Here is a 27639-nt window from a genome sequence, read left to right on the forward strand (position 1 = left end):
ACATTAAAAAGGTCATATACCATGATCAAGTGAAATTTATTCTGAAGATGGAAGGTTAGTATGATATTCACAAATTAATAAACATGATACACCACATAAACAAAATGAAGGATAAAAACCACATGATCATATCAATGGATGCAGAAAAAAATTTGATAAAATCCAGCACCCACTTATGATTAAAAACACTCAGCAAAGTGAAAATAGATGGAACATAAAAGCCGTATATGACAAATCCACAGACAATATCATACTCAATGGGCTAAAACTATACGCATTTCCCTTAAGATGGGGAACAAGACAGGGTTGTCTACTTTCATCACTCTTATTCCACAGAGTACTTGAAGTCCTGGCCACAGTAATCAGACAAGAAGAAATAAAAGGCATCCAAATTGGAAAGGAGTAAAACTGTCATTATTTGCAGATGACATAATACTGTATATAGAGAATCCTAAAGATTCCACACCAAAAAACCCCACTAGTACTGATAAATAAATTTAGTAAAGCAGCAGGATACTAAATAAATATGAAGAAATCATGTGTGGCTCAGCAGTGGAGCATCAACCCAGGAACCAAGATGTCATTGGTTCGATTCCTGGTCAGGGCACATGCCGGGGTTGTGGTCTCTAACCTCAGTGTGGGGCGTGCAGGAGGCAGCTGATCAATGATTCTCATCATTGATGTTTCCATCTCCCTCTCCCTTCCTCTCTGAAATCAATAAAAATGTATTTTTTTAAATGTGCCTAGCAGCCTGGCCATTGTGGCTCAGTGCTTGAGTGTTGAACTATGAAACAGGAGGTCATGGTTTGTTCATTTTCCGGTCAGGTCATATGCTCAGGTTGCAGGCTAGATCCCCAATCGTGTAGGAGACAGCTGACAATGATTCTCATCATTGATGTTTCTCTCCCTCTCCCTTCCTCTCTAAAATCAATAATATATATATACTAGAGGCCCAGTGCATGAAAATTTATGCACATGGGGGGTCCCTCAGCCAAGCCTGTGCCCTCTCACAGTCTGGGACCCTTGGGGGATGCCCACCTGCTGGCTTAGGCCTGCTCCCTGAGAACAGATGATCTAAAAGAAATAATCATATCCTTGGGTAAGGATTTTTTAAAAAGGTAATGGTAGCATGAAAATTCACTGCCGGCGGGGCTGAGGGGACTGGGGGACTCCGGCGGCAGGCGTGCGTCATGGCTGTCAGCCCCTGCCCCCGCCGGGCTGACAGGACTGGGCGCCACCATCTTGTGGCTGTGGGCACCGCCATCTTGTGAGGATGTGATGGTCAATTAGCATATTGCCTCTTTATTATATAGGATATATATTAAATGTGCCTAACAGAAGCACCAAAGATAAAAACCTTACTAATGAGCTCATAATTTAAAATTACAAAATACACAAGGAAAGAATCCAGCACGTCAGCAGAAATCCTAAATAGCAGAATTAGTTCTCCTAAGAACTACAAATCATGGAATTATTGGACACTGTAGCAGCCAGACTCTAGGGTGGCTCCCATGAACACAGTATCTCCTAGTGGCCATGCCCTTTTGTAATCCTCTCCCCCAAGTGTGGGCACAATGTGTGGCTTACATCTAACCAACAGAATGCAGCAATCGTGAAGAGATTTGTGTGGCTGTGTATATGTGATTATGTTCCATAAGGGGGTGACGCCCATCTTACTAAGACACTCTCTCCCTGGCTGGTTTTGGAGCAGCAAGCTGCCATGTTGTGAGCTGCCAATATGGACAGGGGATTAAGCAAGTAAAACATGGCACCGAGCTGAGGTGGCCTCCAGTGAACAGGAGCAAAACAGTGAGTCCTCAGTCCAGCAGCCTGGATGCTGCTCACAGCCATGAAAGCACTGAGGGAGATGCTTTCCCATTTGGGCCCCAGATGAGACACCAGCCCTGGCCAACATCTTGATTTACAGCCTCACAGAGGACCCAGCGAAGCTGTGCCCAGGCTCCTTATCCACATACACTGTAGATGATAAATGTGTGTTGTTTTAAGCCACAAAGTTATAATACTATTGTGCAGGAATAGATAAATAATGCAGCTACAGACTACCATATATGTTTCAAGTGCTTAAAGAAATAAAAGGACAGATAAACATGAAAACATAAGACAAAGAGAATAAACAGCAGGAAGACTGGAAAAAACACAAGTAGGAAGTCTGATTTAAAAAAACCTAATTCCTAAAATGATTTAACTCAATGGATGGGTTAAACAGCAGATTGAAATCTGCTGAAGAAATAATACATGGCCCTGACTGGTTTGGCTCAGTGGATAGAGCGTTGGCCTGCGGACTGAAGGGTCCCAGGTTCGATTCCGGTCAAGGGCATGTACCTTGGTTGCAGGCACATTCCCAATAGGGGGTGTGCAGGAGGCAGCTGATCGATGTTTCTCTCTCATCGATGTTTCTAACTCTCTGTTCCTCTCTGTAAAAAATCAATAAAATATAAAAAAAAGAAATAATACATGAACTATAAAACAGACCAAAGAAAGTTTATCTATTTCAATTTATAACACACAATACAGATAGTAAAAGATGGAAAAACTTGAACAAGAGATAGAGGATTGATAAACACAAACACTGACCGGACAGGGAATAGAGAATGACAGAGTACAGAAAAAAGAAGTAGAAATACTAAAAGAAATAATGGCTGAGGATTTTCCAGAATTGATGAGACATCATTTATCAGGTTCTAGAAGTAATTTAGACCCAAGAAAGATAATTATAGTAAACACACTGAGGTGAATAAAAAACACCAAAGTCAGAGAAGATTATAAAAGCAAACAATGATAAAAAGTATCCAGCCTCAAGGAACAATAACAGCAACACAAACCAGTGGAATAATATTTCCAAAGTTCTAAGAGAAATTGTCAACCTAGAGTTCTATATTCAGCTTAAATGATCAATGAGAGCATAAAATAGATATTTTCAGATGAACAAAACCTGAGAGATTTTCACCATTAGTAAATCCTAATTTAAAAAACCCGCTAAAATATGTTCTTCATGAATTAAACCCCCCAAAAAGGAATGTGATGCAAAATGCAATGAAATTTGTGTATGACTAAATCTACACATTATTTAAAAATATAATGATGTCTACATGAGGGGTGTAAAAGAAAATTTTAAATGCTATAAAAAAGAATATATAAAATGTGCGAGGTGTGGTAGAATTTGTGTTCTAAGATCCTTCACTTGTTTGAGAGGACAATAAATATAATGATTGTGTACTTTGTTAATTTTAGTATATGTGTTCAAATTAGAAGGGTGAAAACAGAAATAGGAGGAAATAAAATGTAAAACATTATTACTACCTTCATTTTTCAAAACATGAAACTGAGGCTTGTTAAAGTGACCGACTTACCCAGCCAATAACTACCATAATGTGACTTAAATTCATGTGTTTCCATCGCAAGTTCTGTGATTTTTTCCCTTCTATGTCATATAGACTCTGATTTAGGCGACACATGAATATAACAATATGTTACTCTAATGTTCAAATCAATAAGGCAAAAACCTCACACTGATGCAAGAATATCTTTATATTAACAGGACTTTGTGGTAGAAGAGCTGTGAATTTACCTAGCAATCCTCTTATTTCTCATTTCCATTTCATCCTTACCTACGGTCTAACCCACTAATTCCTACATGCTCCACATTATTTTTCTCATAGGCTCTCATTTTTACTGTTTTTTTCTCTCTTCCTCCTTCCCATTAAAAATATTTTTAATTTTGTACATGTTTGTATATGTATATACATATGTGTAAACATGTATAGTTATGAATCATACATGCTTACTAATTTTTTAAAATCCCAATGTATCTGTTGTCCAGAGTGGTAAATTCTAAATGCATAGTTTTTATAGGGATACAGTGCGTTTGAAAGATTTCTACAAAGATGGAAGTTACAAAATACAGTGGTGCCCAGATCTGCTTCATTTTATTCTAGGTACCCTATCACCGAAGCAGGAATGTAATGTCAGAAAGCAGTAGGGCTATCTGGGATGCAATGTAGGCCCCAAAGCTTAGCAGTCATAGATAGTCCCCTGGTAAATTGTTGCTAGAGTCAGCCTGTATCCCCGCCTTATAGATTCCCTTACTCCTTGCCAAAACCATTTCAATTGGTTTCTCACCACACTTTTCTGTTGAAGCCATGTAGGAAAGTCTTCAGGGCGTGCCCAAGACTGTAGTTCCAACTCCTAACCTCAGTTAGTCATGTTAAATCATTGTCACTGACCCCCCTCCACACACACACACACACACACACACACACACACACACCCCAACTAGTTTGCCTACAGATACGTCTGCAATATTTATTGAGGTAATAAACTTCAAGGGATATAATCTGCCTACTAGCATACATAAAAGCATGTACGCCTTTGGAATCAACTCTGTTTTAAGCCACAAAGTTATAATACTATTGTGCAGGAATAGATAAATAATGCAGCTACAGACTACCATATATGTTTCAAGTGCTTAAAGAAATAAAAGGACAGATAAACATACAGCTTGCCAGATGTATAAAAACAATACAAAATCAAGTTCATAGCCACTTTAACACAGCACCAGCTGATAACGTCCTGCCGTCAGCATTATCAACCCAAAGATCTATAGCTAAATGTACCATGAAAGAAAGCCATACATTTCTATTATAAAGACATAAATGGTATTTTATACTGTGAAATAAATCTATAGAGCTATGGTATTAGTCAATTCTTATATCGGGAGGCACAGAAATCTAAAGTAATTAAAACCTAAACAAATTTAGATAATTGTCCCACTAACTAAAAATTAAATAAAGTAACCAAGAGAATAACACATGACTTTCTCCTTTTATTTCTCACTAAAGCCAATTTCTCCAATGTTCCCTTCCACCCACCCCACCTTGAGGCCCCAAAAGATAACCTACAAAAGAAGAAAAAGTTTATGGACCTTGGTAATCCCCAAACAGAATCATCCATCTCAGAATGGATAAAACCTGACTGTATCCTGTTTCACAATTACTCATAGCTGGTTGAATAACATCATTACTAAGAATTAATAAGTCTACTAAGCTCAAATACAATTTCCTCTTTTACAAGTGATGGAAATATGGTGATTACGACAACAAAGATCCCACTTAATTGAGCCACTGAAGATTTTTGGAGTACGCTTTGTAGTAGTGAAAACATAATAAAAATAACGGATGGTACTTTAGCAGACAGGGGCAATAGGTTAGGGGGAGAATGATAAATAGAGAATCACAGGTAAAGGATTAACAAGCAGAAGAGCTAGCTGTGTGGTCTCAGAAAATGGTACTAGCAAGTTAGAGATAAAATTCATGATTTCATGAAGCCAGAGCTGGGCTGTGTAAAACTGAAGCTCTTATTCTCACGGTAAAAAGTACCAAGTTCTGTCCGCTGATTTGCAAAGCACAGTCATTAACGCCAGAGTCAGGGTGGTGGAAGGAGCAGCAAACATGCAGCAGTGTTCTCGGATGCCCTAAATAAGATGACGGCAGGGTAAAAAATAACACGACAGAGCTCATCTCAGCCTTGTTCAGGGAGAGTTCCTCTGGAATGGGGTTAATTCAGATTTTAAGGACCGTTGAAATGTTTAACAGAACCCAAAGTGATGAGCAGTTTTCGAGGCTTGACGACCTCTCTCTATAAAAGATCAGAAGAGCTTAAGAATATAAAAAAACTGAAAAGTCAGTTTCATAATTCTAGTCCCTCTCCTTCTTCCACAACACACACACACACACACACACACACACACACACACACACACGACAAAACAAAACAACTGGCCACTCTGCCTCCCTTCACAGAGAATCCTCTGTTCAGCCTCCATTTCCCCCTCCTCTTCTATTCTGCTTCAGGGAGGTCTAGAGATAGTCTTTTCTCTGAGTATCTGCCTTATATCGTGTGTAGCACAGAAGCCCAGGCGACACACAGGGCCTACACCACAGTCAACATTCTTTCCCTCCCTTTAGACAGGTCAGCAGCTTTAGTGTATCCAACAGTCAATTTCTGCAGGAAGCTCAGAGAACAGCTTTGTCAATGCCTCCGCTCCCCATCACTTCCATGATTCATTGCATATCCTCTCTCGGGGTTCTCTTCTAAATCACTCATGACCAAACCAAAAGGCATAAATTAAAAAAAAGAAAAGAAAAGAAAAGAAAAGAAAAGAAAAGAAAAGAAAAGAAAGAATATTGGCAGCAAAGAGAAAAGAAAGCAACCAAATAAAAAAGATAAAACCGAGAACCCACAGACCAGATGATAAAAACAATTTTCTGCTGACATTTCAATAAAGTGATCCCCGTGGCAAAAACTTAATTGTTGCTTTGTGCCTGCACTCCCAGATTTCTCTTGTTTGGGGCTGGACACAATTTTTCATTTCTCTGTGTCCTCAGAGCCTCGCAGGGAGCCAGCATTATTTACTACTTACTTGGGCTTGCTTGCATACTTTAAAAGGGTGAAGTGTTTCTTGGTAGAAAAGCTGATGATAAGCCTGTAGGTCGAACCAGAAGTACACGCTGTTCTTCCACAGCTGCCGATGGAAAAAGCACAGATGACCACCCAATTATTAAAGCTCTGCAAGGCTCTGACTTCAGATGTAAACAACTGCTTTTGCTTCTTGCTGTTACCATAAATCATGTTCCATTTAAGATAGTTTTCTATTTTATCACAAATTGGCAACATACAAAATATTTATTGGTACTCACTAGAACATTATATTTTTGCATGTGTGCTTCTTCTCATATAATTGGTCATTAAAATAGTAAGTGTTCTAGTTAACAAAGAGCAATCACATATTTCTGGCACGAACCCCAAATCTAAAGGTATTTTGATATATATGGGCAAATGTACATCATACCAGAACCAAACAGAACTCTTCATTTAAACTAGTGAAATACTTTTCATTTGAGGAAAGTGAAGACTTTCTGATTAAAAAACAACAACACTAAAAAACAAGTTTGCCACTACCCACTGTAATTTGTAATTCTCATAATTATCAAAAATGAAACTATAAAATACATTCTATTCAGAAATCAACTCTGAATAGAATGTATTACACTGAAACAAAGTTATAGGAAAATGAACTGTTAACAGTGCAAGTCAATTCTTGTCTATCTGTATTTTACTTTTTTAAAATTTAAGTAGGGTAGTGAACCCAAATATTTAGTATGAAATTTCTTACCAGAGATGGAATGTTAACATCTAGTATAATTATGTGAGTACTGAATTATTTCAACCTTTATTTTAAAATGAAGTATAAAATTATGTTTAAAATAATAATTTTCTACCTCGTTCCCCGAATGCTCACAGAATTTAGTAAAGAAGAATCCAGCTCTATTCTCTACATACAACGATTGCAACAAATTTTCCATGTCAGATCCTCCCAAGGCACCATCTGCCATGGTTTTAACCTAGATAACAAAACAGAAGGCCATGATCCACCCGAAACATTGTCATTTTTATGGCATTGCACAACTGGTTTCATAAATTCTGTGAGGCTGTCATGTCCCAGAGGACTATTTTATTTTTGTCCCATGTATGTAATCAATGCAGTATGTTTGCATCTGACTGTCATATAAGGTTCATTTCTGGAGCCAAGGATAGCAGCCGAGTTCATTTTATCCTAAACCAATCGGATTTCAAGCTTAATGTTAGAACGACGTTGCAATCTCAACGATTTTCTTGTTTCAGGCACAGCGATACCATTTTAGGAGTCTCCCAAATCACTGTTGGTGGCCTCCTTCCTGCATGTTTACTGTTAGTTTAGCCTTGAAGTGATGCGATAATAGCTACAAGAAAGTTATAAAAAGAACTATCTTCAAGGCCTCTCAATGCTGCTCATTAACAGTCTTCAGGGGGAGGGGTTCCCTCTCTGGATAGTCTCACCCCATACAGGTCACGGCCGTCAGGGCGTAAATGACAGTAGAAGTTCTCATAAAACTGCTATTTATGGGCTTCCCTGCCAATAAAGTTGGCAACCCTAATACCATTCTTGAAACACAGAGAGCTGCCCATTTATTTCTTCAAGCACAAGAGTGACTCTAGAATCCAAAAGGGCACCTACATTCATATTAACTCTTTGCTATTTGTTGTTTGGAACCTGGACTTCTTTCTAATCTTAAAGTAACTGTGGCATAAACCATTTGGGGTTTAATTACGGTTCTTGCTCTCTCTTTGTTATAGTGTCTCTCTGCCTCTCTATCGTCCTACTAAACAAATTCTGAGGTGAGAATTCAATGTTTTTATGATGTCTAAGCATTGGCATTCCAAAACGAAAAATCATTATTTTGGTAGGAAGAATACCTAATTAGAAGAAAAGGAGAACTGTTTGCATAGAATAAAATAGTTATACAACATCATATCGAAGTGTTCAGATTATATCGGGAATACCAAGCTAAAGTATAATCTTTAGGGAATGTGAAATTGTCATCTAGAGTTGGTGTGTTAAGTCCACATTTTCAAGGTAGCCACACTACAAAAATACTTCATAAAAAGTACTTCATAAAAATTTGACGCTTCCAAAACATAACATCAAATATTATTTTTTATCGTGTTAAAAACTTAAAATCCTAGAGAGTCTTATTTTGTGTTTGAAGTGTCCTCATACCAAAACCAGAACACAGCTGTTTTTGAAAACAGCAATCAATCTATAACAAAAAAGTATAATATGCTAATTAGACTGGACGTCCTTCCAGATGACATTCCGGATGAAGCCGGGGCAATGAGGGAAGCCCAGCTCGCTGGTACCAGAGGGAAGCCAGTGCCAGCAGCCGGGGGAAGGAAAGCCTACTCTTGCACAGATTTCGTGCATCGGGCCTCTAGGGGATATATAGCAACATGGTACTACAAAAGGAAACAGAAGAAATTTTTGTGTAAAAAATCTTGCCATGAGGAAAAAATAAAATGTGTTGCTTATAAAGAAAAAATGTTATGGTAAATCAATAAAAATTCTCTAAAATCAAGGGACACTGATCAGTTAAATGAGGAATAAGATTATTCAGTCCTCAAAATACTTACCAAAGGTTCTTCTGAGTAAGTAAACCTCCTCTCTAGCTCGGGCTTCAGGCATTCCGAAATGTCGGTGTAGGATGTCAAATGAATAACATTGCATCTCTCTGACATCTGCCTTGACCTAAATTAGATGAGAACTAATGGATCAACGGGCATATTTTGAGCGCCTCTGGTATACATGGCACCAAACCTCAGAAGTGCTTCTTAGCGTTGTAAGAGAATTAGAAAAAACAAAAGCAAGTGTAAGCATCAGGTCCAGTCCTGAGGAATTAGTTGAGAGAATGCAGTATGCAGAAAGAAAACTGTTAACACCATAACTATCGTTTGAATGAATTCAAGAATATATTATAGTTGCCAAATGACTAGGATGGATAATAAGTGCTACAGGAGTCTAAGAATGAGAGGTTCCTTTGAGGTATATTAGTAAATAAAGAAATGAGACTTTCCCTGAAAAATGGATAGGAGATAATGGTGGGGGTGGTGTGTGTGTGTGTGTGTGTGTGTGTGTGTGTGTGTGTGTGTGTGTGTTTACAGGGGTTCTTTTAGATGGGGAGAATAATGAGCAATATATAAAGGTAGGCAGGAAACGCCTGTTTAAAAGGCAGCAAGTTAACTAATTTGCTTAGAGCAGGGGAACACTAACAGTTAAGTGAACATCTGCTACAATGTAACTCACATTCTCATATGTAATTCTCACAATAAGGATTTCTATATGGTAGTTTGAGATAAGATAATGGAAGACTTTGGAGTTAGATTAACGATTTAGGATATTATTATTATTTTTTTATTTTTTGTTAATCCTCACCCAAGGACATTTCCCCATTGCTTTTCAAAGAAAGAAAAGGAGGGAGGGAGGAGGCGGGAGAGACAGAAACGTTGATGTGAGACACATCTACTGGTTGCTCCCCACACGCCCCCAAGCAGGGGCAGGGAGCAAACTGCAACCCAGGTGCATGCCCTTGACTAGAAATCAAACCCGAAACCCTTGGGTGTGCAGGCTGACACTCTAACACTTAGCAACACTGGCCAGAGCAGGCCATTTTAAAAAATATTTTCTTATCCTGCTCCCTTACTCACACACCACTGCAATTATTCTAAACCTTACTTTCCAGATCCATAAAACACGCTTGCTCCACCTCACAAATCTAATTCCACTCCATTCTACCAGCAGACCACTTTACAGGTTCTTCTCAGGTAAAATGTAGGCACAGCATGTTTCAGTTTCTCAGACAAAATACAGCACAGCACGCTTCAGTGTCTGCCCTTATTCACCCACGTAGCAGATACCTTTCTTTTTAATTTGAGAGAAAGAGAGAAGGGAGAGAGAGAGAGAGATCAATTTGTGGTTCAGTTTATTTATGCTTTCAGTGGTTGATTCTTGCATGTGCCCTGACCAGGGACTGAACTTGCAACCTTGGTGTATACAGATGAAAGATGCCCAAATAAGAAAGAGGCAAAACTGTCACTATTTGCAGAACATAATGTTATATATAGAAAACTCTAGAGACTCCACCAAAAATCTTTTAGAACTAATAATTGAATTCAGCAAAGTTGAAGAAAGAAAGAAAAGGAAAGAAGGAGGGAGGAAGGGAGAGAGGGAGGGAGGGAGGGAGGAAGGGAGGAAGGGAGGAAGGGAGGAAGGGAGGAAGGGAGGAAGGGAGGAAGGGAGGAAGGGAGGAGAGCCGCACCTACCCTTTCTCAGTCACGCTATCCTTAGGAGAAATGGAACGCTGAGTCTCGCCTTTCCAGGGCTTTTGGCTTGCTGTAGACGGTTTCTTGGGAGATGTAGGAAGTGGTACTAAACTGGATTCTTCTTTCTAAAAGGTGGTAAAATAATGAACAAAGTGAAAAATGAGCACGTTTTTAAAAAGGGAAAGAATACAGCATAGCTCGGCACATATACCTAGAATTTGTTCTGATCACTAGAGGATTTCCTCCCTCACTCTATCACCGACTATGCTTCCCACTATAATAAAAACGTCCTTCTTTCAAACTCCCACTTTTATGAAACCAGGAGGCTGAAACCTCTATAGCTATTTTTTTTGCAAAGTTTATTTTTCCCATCACCGTTTATTTACCCCCTCCAAATCCTCTTCTATCTCTACCCCTTTCCCCCTGAAATCACCACATATTGTTCATGTCCATGAGTTCTATTTCTTGCTCAATCCCTCCACCACCTCCACCACCTCCACCACCTCCACCTCCACCACCTCCACCACCTCCACCACCTCCACCTCCACCACCACCTCCACCTCCACCACCTCCACCACCTCCACCACCTCCACCTCCACCTCCACCACCTCCACCACCTCCACCTCCACCTCCACCACCTCCACCTCCACCACCTCCACCTCCACCTCCACCACCTCCACCTCCACCACCACCTCCACCTCCACCTCCACCACCTCCACCACCTCCACCACCTCCACCTCCACCACCACCTCCACCTCCACCTCCACCTCCACCACCACCTCCACCTCCACCACCACCTCCACCACCTCCACCACCTCCTCCACCTCCACCTCCACCACCACCTCCACCTCCACCTCCACCACCACCTCCACCTCCACCTCCACCACCTCCACCTCCACCACCTCCACCTCCACCACCTCCACCTCCACCTCCACCACCTCCACCACCTCCTCCACCTCCACCTCCACCACCACCTCCACCTCCACCTCCACCACCACCTCCACCACCACCTCCACCTCCACCTCCACCACCACCTCCACCACCACCTCCACCTCCACCTCCACCACCTCCACCTCCACCACCTCCACCTCCACCTCCACCTCCACCACCTCCACCTCCACCACCACCTCCACCTCCACCTCCACCTCCACCTCCACCTCCACCACCTCCACCTCCACCACCACCACCACCTCCACCTCCACCTCCACCTCCACCACCTCCATGACTCAGAGAGCAGGCTGACAGCTATGGGGGAGAGGGGAGTGGACATATTCAGGGGATAAAAAGAAAAAAACTTATGGACACAAACAACAGTGTGGTGATCACCAGGGGGAGAGGGGGAGAAGGGGGTGAATGGTGATGGATGGAGACTTGACTTGGGGTAGTGATCACACAATACAAATACAGATGACTTATAATCGCACAATACAAGTGCTGAAACCTGTATAATATAAATTCAATAAAAAGGGAAATAAATGATCAGAACACAATAGCGTAAGTGTATTAAAACTAAAAATTCACAACAAGCCTAAGAGAAAATAAATAGTTATCTAGAAATAGGTGAGATCAGGATGATTGATCTCCCTAATTTCCAAATTTCCAGTAATTTTATTATTTTCATAATTTGGAAAAAAAGTGTAAAATTATGTCAACTTCCATTAGAATTAGAATTTAATATATGCCACTGGAGAACAAGGAATGTATTTGTGATGCTTTATTATCCAGAACAAATAATAAAATCATACGCGCACACACACACACACACACACACACTGGCTGCCTAATTACTAATGTTCTTTTATGAATTCCACAAGCAAAATTATTTACTTAGGTATGTTTTACATATAACTTCCTAGGTATCAGGGATCACGTCTGTCTTGGTAATTCTGAACACAGCATGACATTAAGCAGCACTCAATAAACAAGTGGGACCAGAGGTAGGTGAGCTTATTAAATGTGTATCATACAATGGAAGCAACCCAGGTGTCCATCCATAGACGAGTAGATAAAGAACCTGTGATACATATATACAGTGTAACATTAACCATAGAAAGGAATGAAATCTTGCCATTTGGAACAACATTTGAACCTAGAGCCGTGATGGCGAACCTATGACATGCGTGTCAGAGGTGACACACAAACTCATTTTTTTGGTTGATTTTTCTTTGTTCAATGGCATTTAAATATATAAAATAAATATCAAAAATATAAGTCTGTGTTTTACTATGGTTGCAAATATCAAAAAATTTCTATATGTGACACGGCACCAAAGTTAGGGTTTTTTAAAATGCTGACACGCCGAGCTCAAAAGGTTTGCCATCACTGTCCTAGAGGGTGTTAGGCTAAGTAAAATACATCAGAGAAAAGCCTAAATTGAAATTTTTTAGTTTCTGACTCAGGTGAGAACTAGAAAAGCAGCCAGCGGGTAACTGACAGGGAAGAGCCTGACCGAAGGGCACAGAGTAGGGGGTCGGTGGGTGAAGGCAACGCTCTGTGTTGTGATTGTGAAGGTAGTCACTCATGTACACATTTGTCACAATTCACAGAAGTCTACACTAAAAAGGGTGCATTTTATAGTATATAAATTAGACCTCCACTTTTAAAATGGGGAAAATAAAGAAAACAGAATTGAGCTCTATTTCTTCGAGTGTTTTCTGCTAAGGAAAGACAGAGTGAGAGCAGAATGAGTTACCCAACTAGAGAACACGAGTGACAAAGTACGGCCATGATATCGGGAAGCCAAGGAAGGGAACAGATGGGAGGCCATGGTCCTGTTCACAGAAGCCACTCTCCCCCCACTCCTTTGACACGGCTCTCTCATTGCATTAACCACACCGCTCACTTTTTCTTCTGCCTTAGTTCTCACACGCTGCACAAATGTTATTTGTACAAATGTTCACACGTTACCAGATGACGTGTTCCCTATACTATACCTCTAAGAGGTGTGTTGACGTGGTGACTCTGTCACTGAGTTCCATGGCCTAACAGGGAAGGTTAATCAGGGGAGTGGCATACAAAGAGGTCACAAGGTCTAAGGTCAGGAACAGGTCAAGACAATGAGAAATCATTAGGGCACACAAGTGACACTAACTCAAAGTGTGGTCCTCAGACCAATAGCAAGAGTACCACCTGGGAGCGAATTTCTTAGAAATTCAAGTTCTTGGCCCCACCCAGACCTACTGAATCTTGATTTCCAGGTGGAGCCCAAGTGCTTCTGTTTTGAAAGCTCTTCAAATGACTCCTCCATATGCTGGAGAGCCACCAGCCTAGAGCAGCGCAAACCACCTAGATATCTGATTAAAATGTAGCTCTAAAAGGTGATTCTAATGTTCAGACACATTGAAAACCTCAGTTCTAAGCCAACCCACTATTTTTACAACGTGACTCTGACCCATTCCAGATCAATTAAATCAGAATCTCTGAAGGTGAGATCCAGTCATCAGTATATTTCATTTTTTAAAATATGTTTGTATTGATTTCACAGAGAGGAAAAAAGAGAGATAGAAACATCAATGACAAGAGAGAATCATGAATTGGCTGCCCCCTGCACACCCCACATTGAGGAGAGAGCCTACAACCTGGGCATGGGCCCTGACCAGGAATTGAACCGACACCTCCTGGTTCATGGGTTGATGCTCATCCACTGAGCCACACTGGTGGGGCAGGCATCAGTATATTTTAAAAGCTCTCTGTGTGATTATAATTCCTATGCACCTAGGATTAACAGACCACTGACAGAAAAACGAAAATCTCTCCAGCTCGAAAACACTACTTACTGAAGTAAAACTTTAAAAATATATTACACATCTTCCTGCTTTTAAAATAAGACATCCTGAATATACTCTTTTTTAAAGGGGTTCTTTGTGACTATGGCCAACAATACTGAACATTCTGTCACATGTTTAAAGGCCACCATTAGTAAGTCTCTGTATTTCTGAAATGCAGATCTTAGCCACAGCTGTTGCATCTCTGTGCCAACGCCGCAGTAATTATTTGTTCTGTATAAAGTTGGTTAACTTTTCTTCTCTTTTTGGACTCCGCCCCCCTTATCTTTTTGTACTACTCTAATCTTCTCTAGTGTGAAAGAATACTCACTACTTCCAATTCTGCTGTTGTTATTTCTTATTCATTTATCTGATTTATATTTATTAAGCAACTATTATGTTTCAGGCACTATTCTAGGCACTGGGGATGAGCAGTTAACAGAGAAAAATCCTTATATTCTACTAGGAGGTGAAAGACAATAAACAAATTATGTGGTCACAGTACACAGTAAAGCAAGATAAAGCAGAGCAGAGGATGTAGTGATGGAGGGCACCATGCTGTCCTACACAGGTGTGCTTCTTTAGAAGAGTCGAGGATAGCCTCTCTGAATAGGTGACAACTGAGCAGACACCTAGAGTGAGAGAGGAGGCAAGCCACGTGGACACCTGGGGGAAGGGCGCTCCACATGAAGGAACAGCAAGTGCAGTGCTCCTGGGTTCTTGCTTGGTGTGTTCAGAGAAAAGCAGAGGCCATCGCAGTTGGAGTGGAGTAAGTTAGAGAAGTGTGGTAGGAAATTAGGTCCACAGGTTAGCAGAGGCAGGCACAGCTGTGTAAAGACTTTGAATGCTTATTCTGAGGGAGGGAGGAGGCCACTAGAGAATTTTGAGCAGGTAAGTGACATGATCCTGTAATTTTAAAGGATCACTTTGGCTGCCTGGTAAACAGATTATAGGTTTTCTTATTCCCTAACTAGAGGCCTGGTGCACAAAATTCATGTACTCGGGGCAGGGCAGGTCAGCCTGGTCTTTGCCCTCTTGAAGTCCGGGAGCCCTCAGGGGATGTCCAACTGACAGCTTAGGCCCGCTGTGGGGAGCAGGTCTAAGCTGTCAGTCAGAATATTTAGTGCTGCCATGGAGGCAGGAGAGGCTCCCACCACCGCTGCTGCACTCGCCAGCTGTGAGCCTGGGAGCACACTGACCACCAGGGGGCAGCTCCTGCATTGAGCATCTGCTCCCTGGTGGTCAGTGTGTGTCATAGCGACTGGTCATTCTGCTGTTCAGTCCATTTGCATATTAGCCTTTTATTATATAGCATTTTATTATATTGTGCACTGGGGTGGGGAAGGTCCCTCAGCTCAGATTGCGAGAGGGTGCAGGCCAGGCCGAGGGACCCCTCCCAGTGCAGGATTGGGTCTGGGAAGGGACACAGGAGGTTGGCAAGCGGGGAAGGACCATGGGAGGACTCCAGGGCGTATCTGGCCCGTCTCACTCAATCCTGATCGGCCAGACCCCAGCAGCAAGCTAACCTACCGGTCGGAGAGTCTACCCCTGGTGGTCAGTGCACATCATAGCGAGCAGTTGAGCAGCCCTAGCATATCATTAAATGTTCACTTTACGCTCTGATTGGTTGAATGGCCGATGGACACTTAGCATATTAGACTTTTATTATAAAGGATTGTTGCAGCATGTATATTAACAATGAGAAAGAGAGGGAGAGAGAGAAAGACAGAGAGGAGCCTATGGTGAAACTTAAGATTTAGTGTACAAAACCCAAGCATGTACGTTTTCCTATAAACTAAATAAAGAGATCAAAGTATCCATGTACACCCTACCTCCGTATCAGATATCTGTGGCGTGCAAGATTTAGGTCTTAATGGCAAAAGGGTTGCTATCTGTGGGAAAGGGTCAATATCCTCCCTTGGTTTCTCTTGACGGCGGTGCCACAGTCTCAGTTCAGCACTGGCTTTCCTTATTGCAGATGAATGTGTAACACAGAATCGTGGTGCCCTGGTTGAGAGGAAAATAAATTTAAGATTAAACTACATAATAAGCCTCAAAAATCAAGAGCTCACAAAGTGTATAATACTTAGGCTCACAATTATCAGTCTTGCCATGGCCTTTTCTAATAATTTCTACTTTTTTTTCCTGCTGCTTGGCTTTAAAAAACACATTTTTCTATGATACATCAACTGCCTGAAATAACATTCATTCACATAAAGAGGCAATGTACACTCATATACAGAAGAAAAAAAATTTTTAAAGTTGCATTTAAATTATCATCTCCATGATAAGAAAGAGAATCTATATACCAATTTGATTAAGAAAATTTCATGTGCCCTTGACTGGAATCGAACCCGGACCCTTCTGTCCACAGGCCAAGGCTTTATCCACTGAGCCAAACCAGCCAGGGCCTTACAGTTTCTAATAAAATGAACATAAAATGCACCTGTGATCATTGTAAGACAGTTTAGTATTTACTTAGAGTAGCAAATAAATACTGGTGGATGCAAGTAACACTTTAAAATATTAAACATTTTATAATGTTAAGTATACTGCTAAAGTATACTATGGCCTGGCCAGCATGGCTCAGTGATTTAGCATCAATCTATGAACAAGGAGTTCATGGTTCAACTCCCAGTCAGGGCACATGCCTGGGTTGTGGGCTCGATCCCCAATGTGGGGCATGTAGGAGGCAGCCCATCAATGATTCTCTCTCATCACTGATGTTTCTATCTCTCTCTCCCCTCCCTTCCTCTCTCTGAAGTCAATAAAAAACATGTTTTTAAAAAGTAAAAAAAAAAAATGAAAGTTTCTTATTGTATTAGTAAATGTTTTATTAAGTTGGGTGGTGTGTACACAGATGCCCACTATAGTATAATTTATACCTTTCTGTATCTTAAATATGTTTTTTAAAGAAATGAAGAGAAATGGGATAATACAAAGCTTATAAGTAAAATGGAATACCTAAATGGGAGATGATAACAGAGAAGTGGGCAAGGACAAATCATTATGACCTTACTTGCTAACTTAAGGAATCTGAACTTTATCCTGAAAGCTTTGAGGTTACCACTGGAACATTTAAGCTAAGTGGCATAATTGGATCCATCACAGCCACAATGGACAGCTCACTGGTCCCCAAGTGGCACACCTTTTCTGTTTCCATTCTCTTCTGTTTAGAGTCCCACGAGTCCCTGTTGAAATACTGCCTCTTCTCGGTATCTTGTATATTCACCACTCTCTTTTTATTACACTTATTTCATATATACGTTCCTCCCAACTAGACTATAACCACTGGACTTGACCATGTTTTACTCTTGTATCCTTAGCACATTTGGCTGATAGTGTTTAAAAAATGTTTACTGAAATGACAAACCTGTAACTCTAGCTACATGTACATGTACACACACACACACACACACACACACACCACATCAATTTGATGACATACCAACCATAAAAAGGTCAGGTGTAGAGAGATGTGCTCACAGTTAAAATGGTGCATAAGTACTGTCAGCCTTACTGTTGTCACTCTAAATTTCCACAAATTACATATTTTTAAAAGTATAACTTGTAACTAGCCTAAGAAGGTGAAAGCAGGTAGCTTTGAGTCATATAATTTTTCTTACCAATACAGAAGTAAGGGTTTTACAACTTCAGTCTGAATATTTATTAAGTGTTCTTTATTCCACTGAGAGCCATCTAGCAGTTTAAGTTGTGTTAAGGTTTCTGTAGAAAGGTAGCGATCTCCGCTGCTCACTAGATAGCTTTTTTTCATCTTTTCAAGATGTCTGCAATAAAACACATGCACACATCGATACAATGTTCAACATTCAACAAGCCAGATATTTTCACTTCAAAATGTTTGAGGAAAGTCACGCGCCACCTCAAAACCAATGCTAAGTTACAGGTGTACCAGCGTGGGAGTGGCTGGACAACTTGGATAGGCTGAGCAACTGGCCTTGCAAAGATGCCCGTGTTCTAATCCCCAGAACCTACGGATGTTATGTGCCTTAGAAGAGATTCTGAAGGTGTGATTAGGATTGTGAGGAAATTCTCCTGTATGAGCTAGGTAGTCCTACATACTCGAAAGGTCTAAGAGGGAGGCAGGAGGGTCAGAGCCATAGAGAAAAAAGTGAGGAAAGAAGCAGAGGTTAGAGAAGAGAAAAGACTGTATGCTGTTGGCTTTGAAGATGGAGGAAGGGACCAGGATCCGGGGAAAAGGCCAGGAAATGAATTCTCCCCTGGGCCTTCAGAAGGACGGCTGCCCTGCATATCCATCTCAGACTTCTAACCTCCTAACTGTAAGAGAATGCATTCATGTTGCTTCAAGTCAATACATGTGCGGTAATTTGTTACGTGAACAACAGGAACTAATACAATACTGATCCTGGAGAACCTCGGTAGGTTGTTTGCATCTAACTTCCCTAATGTGTCCTGAAAAGTGGCCGTGGCTTCCTTCCACCTCAGCATCAATCAGGTCATGCTTCACCTCCAACCACTTGGTAACCCCTGCTCTTATAACTAGTGTAACCATGAGTTCTACGGTCTCAACGCCACTGGAATGACTGGAATGGACCAATCATGAGTACATACTCAGTGAGACGTACTAAATCCTTAGTGAGAATTGCAATCTGCTATCGTTGATCTGCTTCAGAGCAGATTAGGAAAAACACAGACAAGGTAAGGACTCTCCTAAAGCAGGGTCCTCTCGGGGTTCTTAAGACTCACAGTGGCCCTAGCTGGGCTGGCTCATTGGCCTGCAGACTGAAGGATCTCGGGTTCGATTCCGGTCAAGGGCACATGACCGGGTTGCAGGTTCGATCCCCAGTCGGGGGCGTGCAGGAGGCAGCTGATTTATGATTCTCATGTCATCACTGATGTTTCTATCTCTCTCTCCTTCCCCCTTCCTCTCTGAAATCAATAAAAGTATATTTTAAAAAAAGACTCACTGTGGTCTAAAACATACACAGCAGCCACACAAAGGCCTGCACCCCAGCTGACCTCCAGGGGGCTCTCTAGAGGCTATCCAGTACGGTATCTGGTAGACATCTCATTCAGATATACAATTCTAAGTGGCATCCAATTAAAGATCATGAAAATTTTTAATCCAGCAGACGCTAGAAATAGCAGGTCCTTACATTGTTATAAGGTATCTTTTATATAAGGTATATTATGCCAGTGAGATATATAACATAATTTCTTCCATAAAAATATATCACTGAAATGTTATAAAAATAAAACAGAATGATAAATTTGAAAGCAGGTTTAGAATCTCTGGGGGGAAAATTATGCAAACCCAAATAATTGCTGCTGTTAGTATCCAAAAACTTTGAGATCACAGAACTAGTGGGATCAATATTATTATAATAAAATTAGAGGCTTGGTGCATGAATTCGTGCATGGGTGGGGTCTGGCCAGCTGTGGGGAGGGGACGTGAGAGGTTGGCTGGCCATCCCTGACCCTGATTAGGGTGGGAGGGCCCAATCAGGGCCATGCCAGCCAGGGGGTGGGGGGATGCCACAGGAAGTTGGCCGGCTGGCCTGGCCCCTGATTGGGGGGGGGGGGGTGCCGATCAGGGGTGGGGCTGGCCAGGGGGAGGGGCCAAGGGCAGTTGGCCAGCTGGCCCCACCCCTGATTGGGATGAGGAGGCCGATCGGGGCCGCAGTGCGCATCAAAGCAACCAGTTGTTCCAGTCCCTTAGCTTTTATATATATAGATAAATTGTATTACTCATCCCTCTAAAACAGCGGTTCTCAACCTGTGGGTCGCGACCCCTTTGGTGGCCTAAGACTATCCTGCATATCAGATATTTACATTACGATTCATAACAGTGGCAACATTACAGTTATGAAGCAGCAACGAAAATCATTTTATGGTTGGGTCACAACATGAGGAACTGTATTAAAGGGCCAGAAGGTTGAGAACCAGTGCTCTAAAAGTATATATTACATTTTTATATTTATTTCAGATTTCTGCTTGAGAAAGAATGCTACCTAAATTAATATTCCACAATTTGTTTTTAAAACTACTGAAAAATAAAAAATAAATAGCAATACCTTTGATGTCTTCCAGCATCCTTAAGAACTTTTAACCTCTCAATATCCATCCATAGCCACCAATATCTCTCCCCTAATGTACCTTTCATAAATGCCTTAAATCTTTCGAACTCCTTCCTATTGCCAATGTCATAAGTTTTGTGAGAAATGCACCAGCCAGCCCGGCCTTCTGAGCCACGGCTCTCTCGCTTTGAATCTGCTTCTTTTAATCTCTCTTCAGCCTTTTCCTTTGTGGGTTGAGTTGTTTCAGGTAACACATCATCCTTGACAGAAATAAGCTCACACTCATCAACTATCACTTCTGTTATATTGCTGAAATTTATGTAACCTGGACCTTCTCTAAATGGCTCGCCAAGGATTTCATTAATTACTACTGCTAAAACAAAGTTTATATAGGATATTAAAAATTCTTCACAAGTGGAGAAATGGAATGTCTGGCTTTCAGCATCCGGTTGCTTTTCAAGGTATATTCTCAGAAGAGCATGCGAAGGAGTATCTGGTAGAGCTATAGACCCCTCCTCCTCCTCCTCTTCCAACTCAGAGATGCGTCTAGTGCCTTTAGATGAATCCTTTTGCATCCTGGGGTGAACTCCATCATCAAAGATGCCACTCTCTGTATTAAATAAGAAAAGGCTATTAGGTCATACATGGATACAGAAGATACTTTTATACAAACTAGATGTTACAGAGCCAGGATGGCAAATGCGTTTATCATCACAGACAGTGACTGCATGGACGAGGGCCTGGAGGAGGAGTCTACACTTGGGACCAGTTGGAGAAAAAACTGCCAACAGGGGTTAGCCATGTCTTCCCTGGATGGAGAAGGGAATAGGGTCCGATGGACTAAATATTTGACAGCCCGACACAGGATGTGTAATTATTCATGCTGATATAGGATGTCAATACATAAAGGCCAACTCTATTAAAGAATTTGAGTATGTACATTAAACAACTGTAGAAGCATACCGTGTTTTATTGTGTTTTATCTTATTGCACTACACAGATATTGTGTCTTTTACTACAAACTGAAGGTTTGTGGCAGCTCTAGGTGAAGCAAGTTTATTGGCACCATTTTTCCAACAGCATTTGCCCGCTTCGTGTCTCTGTGTCACATTGTGGAATTCTTGCAATATTTCAAACTTTTCCATTATTATTGTACTTGTTATGGCGACCCGTAATCAGTGATCTCTGTTGTTACCAGGGAAAAATCATCCACCCACAAAAAGATTACGACTCACTGAAGGCTCTGATGATGGTAGCAATAAAGTATTTTTAAATTAAGGTACAGTATATACATTTTAACATAATCTTATTGAACGCTTAATAGACTACAGTATAATGTAAGCACAGCTTTTATATGTGCTGGGAAACCCAAAAAAATCATGTGACTCATTTTATTGCAATATTTGCTTTATTGTGGTTGTCTGGAATCTAATCTACAATAGCCCTGAGGTGTGCCTGCATGTGCTGTAATATTTCCTGTTGTATGATAAAGTAGAATTAGCTACCATAGGTAACAAGGCCATACATGAACAGATCAGAACTGGAGGCATATTGGCAATTTTTAAAGATTCACTATTTTATCAGAAAGATTCGATTACTATCATACTTAGAACCTATCATTAAAATTACTAAATGGCCCTTGCCCAGCCGGCATGGCTCATTGGTTGAGCATCGACCTATGAACCAGGAGGTCATGGTTCAATTCCTAATCAGGGCACATGCCTGGGTTGTGTGCTCAATCCCCAATGTGGGGTGTGCAGGAGGCAGCCAATCAAGGGTTCTCTCTCATCATTGATGTTTCTATCTCTCTCTTCCTCTGTGAAATCAATACAAATATTTTTTAAAAACAAAATGGCCCTAGCTGATTTAGGTCAGTGGTAAGAGCATCGGCCCTCCGACAGAAGAAGAGTTGTGGGCCCGATTCTGGTCAAGGGCCAGACCCTGGTCAGAGCACATGCAGGAGACAACCAATCAATGTGTTTCTCTCACATCGATGTTTCTCGGTCTGTCTCTTCCCTTCCCTTCCACTCTCTCTAAAAATCAACGGGAAAAATATTCTTAGGTGAGGATGAACAAAAAGAAAATAAGTAAATAAAATTACAAAATGGCATGAAGTATTTTATAAAAGCTAACAAATACACATGGACTGTCTTTTTATTTTTTCTAAAGATACAGTCTTCGGCTCCTATTTTCTCTTCCATTAATCAGTGAAATATGCAGGCTCAGTATTTTCACATGGTAAGTCTTCCCCTTGAAACGCTGCTGTTGTGCCCACTTTATTTCAAAGGCTTAATAAGAAGAATTTGTACATTGTGATAGGAGATAAAGGCAAGACAAACACTTGCTGGCTTGCCTTTTAGGTACCAAGCACTAGGTCAGGCATTTTCTATCCATTTAGCTTGCATCATTATTCTAAATTTATAGATGAGAAGAGCAAAGCTCCCAGAAATGGAATAACTTATAAAAGTCACACAGGCAGTAAGTATCAGAGTTGAATTCTAAACTCAGCCTCTTTTCCTTATACCACGTCACCTCTTAAAAATGGTAGAACGTGGAGTTGGAGGGTGAGGGGGGAGATAATTTTTCTTCCAACCACTATATGTTGTGCTGTAAGATTAGGACAGCAGCAGAAGACCTAAAGAGGAGTTCTGAAGTCATTCTTGTCCTTTCCTGCTTACCAGAAACAGATGAAATCATCGGTGAATCAGCTTTGCTGTGGAGTGCAGGGAAGGTTGACACTGTTTGCTGACTTTGTTTGGCTAATGTAAACCAATCTTTCGTTTCTAAATAGGAGGCCTAGGAAGAAAGCAGCACAAGTGTTTTTTGTTGTTTTGTTTTTTAGTTCTTTTTAGCACAAGTGTTTAATGTAAGATTAGTGCTCTCCTTCCTATCACAAACCTGGACATATCATTATGATATTATTCAATATGCATTGTACAATGTGTAAGGGGAAAATTATGCCATGAAAAAAAAGATTATACACAGGAAAAAAAAAGCATTAGCTAAGAGAATAATGGGGAGTAAATTTCAGGATACATTTCAAAATTCGGATACATTTCACATTAGATGCCCACAGGAATAGAATGAGCCCATACCCATCAAATGCTTCACTCTTCCACCAAAAGCAGGCCACGTCAGCCCCTGGAGTCACTACCACTTCGTACTATCTAACTGTAACTTGGTAGACACCATGACTCATGAGTCCTTGGATGCATCTTTTGCCAGCAGCTCCCATTTTACAACCTTCCCAAATATTTCATGCCCCTAAATCTGTCTGACCTGGCTCAGTGTTTTTAACAACTCCTCCCTAACATGACAGACTTAATATTGCTCTCAGTAGCACAGGAAACATCTCGAAGCTCAATTGCCACTTTGCCTTAGATTCGGTTTTTATAACTTTGCTTGGAATGGACGCTGCCTGAAGACTGATTCCTGACTCCACCTGCCCCCGGATGTAGCCTTCAATTTTTCCGTTGCTTCATGTACCCTGAAGCCAGTTGACCCAAATCCCAAGCTGACTCACAGCTTCTCGAATCCCAGTCCTAAGAAGCCCTTTATCTCAGCCTTCTGGGCAAAATTTCTCTGCCTGAGTTTCTCAGTGACATTCTCATCTATTTTCTAAGAGAACCCACGTTCAACATGAGCAGAAAAGGGAGCTTCCAGCATTGCTCTCTCATCTCCTTTCTCCAACTGAGTCAGCCGGTTGGCCCTTAGCCTAAAGAACACTCTCAGAAGAGGCAGGACTCAAGTGGAATAGGTACTGTTTCCAGACTATTGTGCAGAATTCTCTGAGCAATCAGGCTGCACAATGAGATCAAAAGCAGGAGAGAGAAATGAGAGGTGCCTTATGTTTAGTCACTGATCCCTCTAAGGCAGTGGTTCTCAACCTTCCTAATGCTGCGACCCTTTAATACAGTTCCTCATGTTGTGGTGACCCCCAATTTCATTGTTACAAATTGAACATAATTAAAGCATAGTGATTAATCACAAAAACAATATGTAATTATATATGTTTTCCGATGGTCTTAGGCGACCCCAGTGAAAGGGTCGTTCGACCCCCAAAGGGGTCGCGACCCACAGGTTGAGAACCGCTGATCTAAGGGGTCAGGTTTTCTGTGGATAAAAGTTTTGCCACCCTAACTATGCTGTTGGGGATATTGATTTTAAGCTGGTTATTAAGAGACAAAAAGACTCAGAAAGAACCTTTGACCTACCCCCTTACCTGCCTAAAGGACTTTGGGTAGAAAAACCAACTAATGGAAGGGAGCAGCACCTTAGCACAGTAATAGGAACTACATGTGCTGATGGGAAGAAATCCAGTAAAGCCCATTTGTTGAACTTCCCTCTGTGTCCCATGGTTTCGGGGGGGAGAGGGAGGGTCCCCAGCTAGAATTTGTTTGCCACATGTTTGCTCTTTCTTCCTGTGAACTGCCTACTTTCTTTTGGAAAAACCCAGACCCTTGACCCCTTCTCCTTAGTCCAGAATGGCACATAGACCTCAGCTGGCCCAGTTAATCCCCAGGTTTCTATTCTGGTACCCCACATGTACACTGTAATACATTTGGGACATTTTCTCCTTGTTAATCTGTTTCTGTTCATTGGACTATTAGCCAGGCCAGAAGAACTCAGAAAAGTGGAAGGAAAATTATTTTTTCATGCTCCTATACGTTGAAAGACACTAATTTCCTTTTGTTTCATCTTTTCCTTCCTTTAAAACCAAGTCACTTATTATTACCTATATGTTCTTTCAGTGTATATTTATTAAGTGACTTCTCTATTCCTAGCAGTATCCGAAGCACTGAAAGGAGACCAAAACAATTAGGGAATATTCAAGGAATTGAGAGAGACCAATATGCAAGAGTGCTTGTTCCTTCAAATGCACACACAAAAAAGAGAAGAGAAGATAGGGGAGAAAGAAGGAGTGAGTCAGGCATACAAACAGTTAACTATTCTACTTTACACTTTTAAGCGATAGATCAATTGTTCATGTTTAGATGGTATAACTGGAGATCCAAAGAAATGTTACCAATTATCATAAAGATTGATCCCTATCTAGTGTCATGGTTTAAATGATCTTTGATTCCTTAAACTTCAAAAGCTATTTGGAAGATAGTTTAAGTATTAAGTGGACCAAAATGAGTTTTTTATCACAAGAAATAGAAGGGAGAAAAAGCTTGAATTTTATTCTCTTATATTTGACTATAGGCCCGGTGCACAAAATTCATGCACAGGTAGAGGGTCCCTAGGCCTGGCCAGAGATCAAGGTCGATTGGGGCCTTCCTGCTAGCTGCCGGCTGCCAGCCAGGGCCTGCCAGCCACAGGGAGGGACCAGGGGAAGTTGGCCAGCCATGGGGAGGGACCAAGAAAGGTTGGCCAGCTATGGGAGGTTGGTTGTGGGAGTGCACTGACCACCAGGAGGCAGCTCCTGCATTGAGCCTCTGCCCTCTGGTGGTCAGTGCCTGTCATAGCGACTGGTCGTTCTGGTCACTTAGGCTTTTATATATATATATATATAGATTCATTTACATATAGGGAATCAGAACTTTCCCCCAAGTGAATTCTTCCCTCTGCATAATTACCGACATCTACTCTCACACAGTACACATTTTATGACATTCCTGACATTTCTATAATATATAAGTTAAAAATAAACCCTTCAAAATGAGTATAAGACAGAAAAATGTGCCTTTGGTACATCCCTAAGCATTACTCAGTGGAAATGATGGAAATGGCATAATTTAAAACAAATATCACTTATAGAAATGCCAAACTACAAAATTAAATAGAAGCTACACATGAATACAAATGTTCAAATAAGATAGGATAAGTCTGTCCATTCCAACAGAGATGGCAAATAGGTTTCCTCTTATATCACATCTTTGATCAATTGGAAGTGCCTGCCTAAAGTGCTGTGTTGAAAAGATTTTGGAGCCAAGTCCTATAGCTCAGTAGGAAAATTGCCATGATTGGTTAGCAATGAACAGAAACTAGGAGAGTATCAACACATGGGCCACATATTTGACATTCCGGATTTTGTACAGAACTGTGTATTGGAAGTGTATTCCAAGAGAGAAAATCTGATAATCAGAGGCAAAAGATCAACTCCTGCTTGTATATTTCTTTTGGGCCAGGCTGATGGACTCAAATATTAGGGTCCCAGTAACAGTTATAGAATCGAAATAATAAAAATTTTGAATGAACAATAAAACCATCTCTATAATTCAGTTACCCATGTTTCCCTGGGTGACAATGATCATGTTCTTCAATCTTGCATCTGTTCCTTCATACACATGAGGATAATTCTAATTACATTTCAGGTGAAAGAGTGCAGAGCAAATGAGTGAGTACAAAGCCACAACAATTTTTGTTAAAACTGCCCTTTGAAGTATCTGAAATAATTTTCCTTATTCAAGTGGTACAAATGAAATGCATGCTTCTAAAATGAGTTTTATTGAAGTGCTAATTCACAAACAAACATTCATATTTTACCTTGCCAAGAGAAATATAGAACTTCTTCATAATGACAGCATTGTCATCTTCAATGACAGGAGGTGGTGGAGTGGGCACTTTTCTCGTGATCCAGGGAGAAAAAGCTTTATCTAGTGTGACATTCATGCCTGATCTACTCCATCTCACTTGCGAGACCAATTTTGCTAACCTGCATTTTAGAAAGCATACAAATTTGAAGCAAGTTTAAAATATGGTGGAATTCAGGGTGGGGGAAAAAAACACTAAAACTTTATTTTATGTATTCAAGCCAATCTCCCTTCCTAACTCTGCAAGATGATTCTCCTAGGATCTGCTCAAATTAACAGCTTATTCATGGAACTTCAAATTAATAATGATTGTTTTAACTTATTTTATTTATATTTTAAAAATGACTGTTATAAGCAAAGGTCATATTTTAGTAAAGCTTCAGAATGTTCTGGGTACTTATACTTTAAAGGTCAGGGCTCAGAAAAGATAAACTTGGCTCTGCACCATAACATGCTGTCTTTTACATGACACGCTTACTTCCAGTTTGTAATACCCTACACATAAATGCCATTATCACCTGATAAGCAGATAACTTAAAAAATATATAATGATTAAAGAAGCACAAC

The 27639-nt window shown here is 40.8% G+C and overlaps 1 protein-coding gene across 1 annotated transcript in view; it reads right to left on the bottom strand.

Moving 5' to 3' along the window:
• RGS22 (regulator of G protein signaling 22) overlaps positions 1-27188 on the bottom strand; it is a 69865-nt gene extending 42677 nt beyond the window's left edge. The window contains exons 1-9 of the mRNA XM_081111118.1: positions 27026-27188; positions 23215-23332; positions 20534-21146; positions 18104-18265; positions 16310-16484; positions 10714-10838; positions 9028-9142; positions 7299-7421; positions 6440-6541 (exon numbers count right to left, since the gene is read on the bottom strand). Of these exons, the coding sequence (XP_080967244.1) occupies positions 6440-6541; positions 7299-7421; positions 9028-9142; positions 10714-10838; positions 16310-16484; positions 18104-18265; positions 20534-21146; positions 23215-23332; positions 27026-27151 (1659 nt within the window). The 5' untranslated portion in view covers positions 27152-27188. The remainder of the gene's footprint in view (positions 1-6439; positions 6542-7298; positions 7422-9027; positions 9143-10713; positions 10839-16309; positions 16485-18103; positions 18266-20533; positions 21147-23214; positions 23333-27025) is intronic.
• Between the last annotated feature and the right edge of the window lie 451 nt (positions 27189-27639).

The sequence above is a fragment of the Myotis nattereri genome (assembly GCF_964212035.1).
Source record: "Myotis nattereri genome assembly, chromosome: 17".
NCBI classification, from domain to species: Eukaryota; Metazoa; Chordata; class Mammalia; order Chiroptera; family Vespertilionidae; genus Myotis; species Myotis nattereri.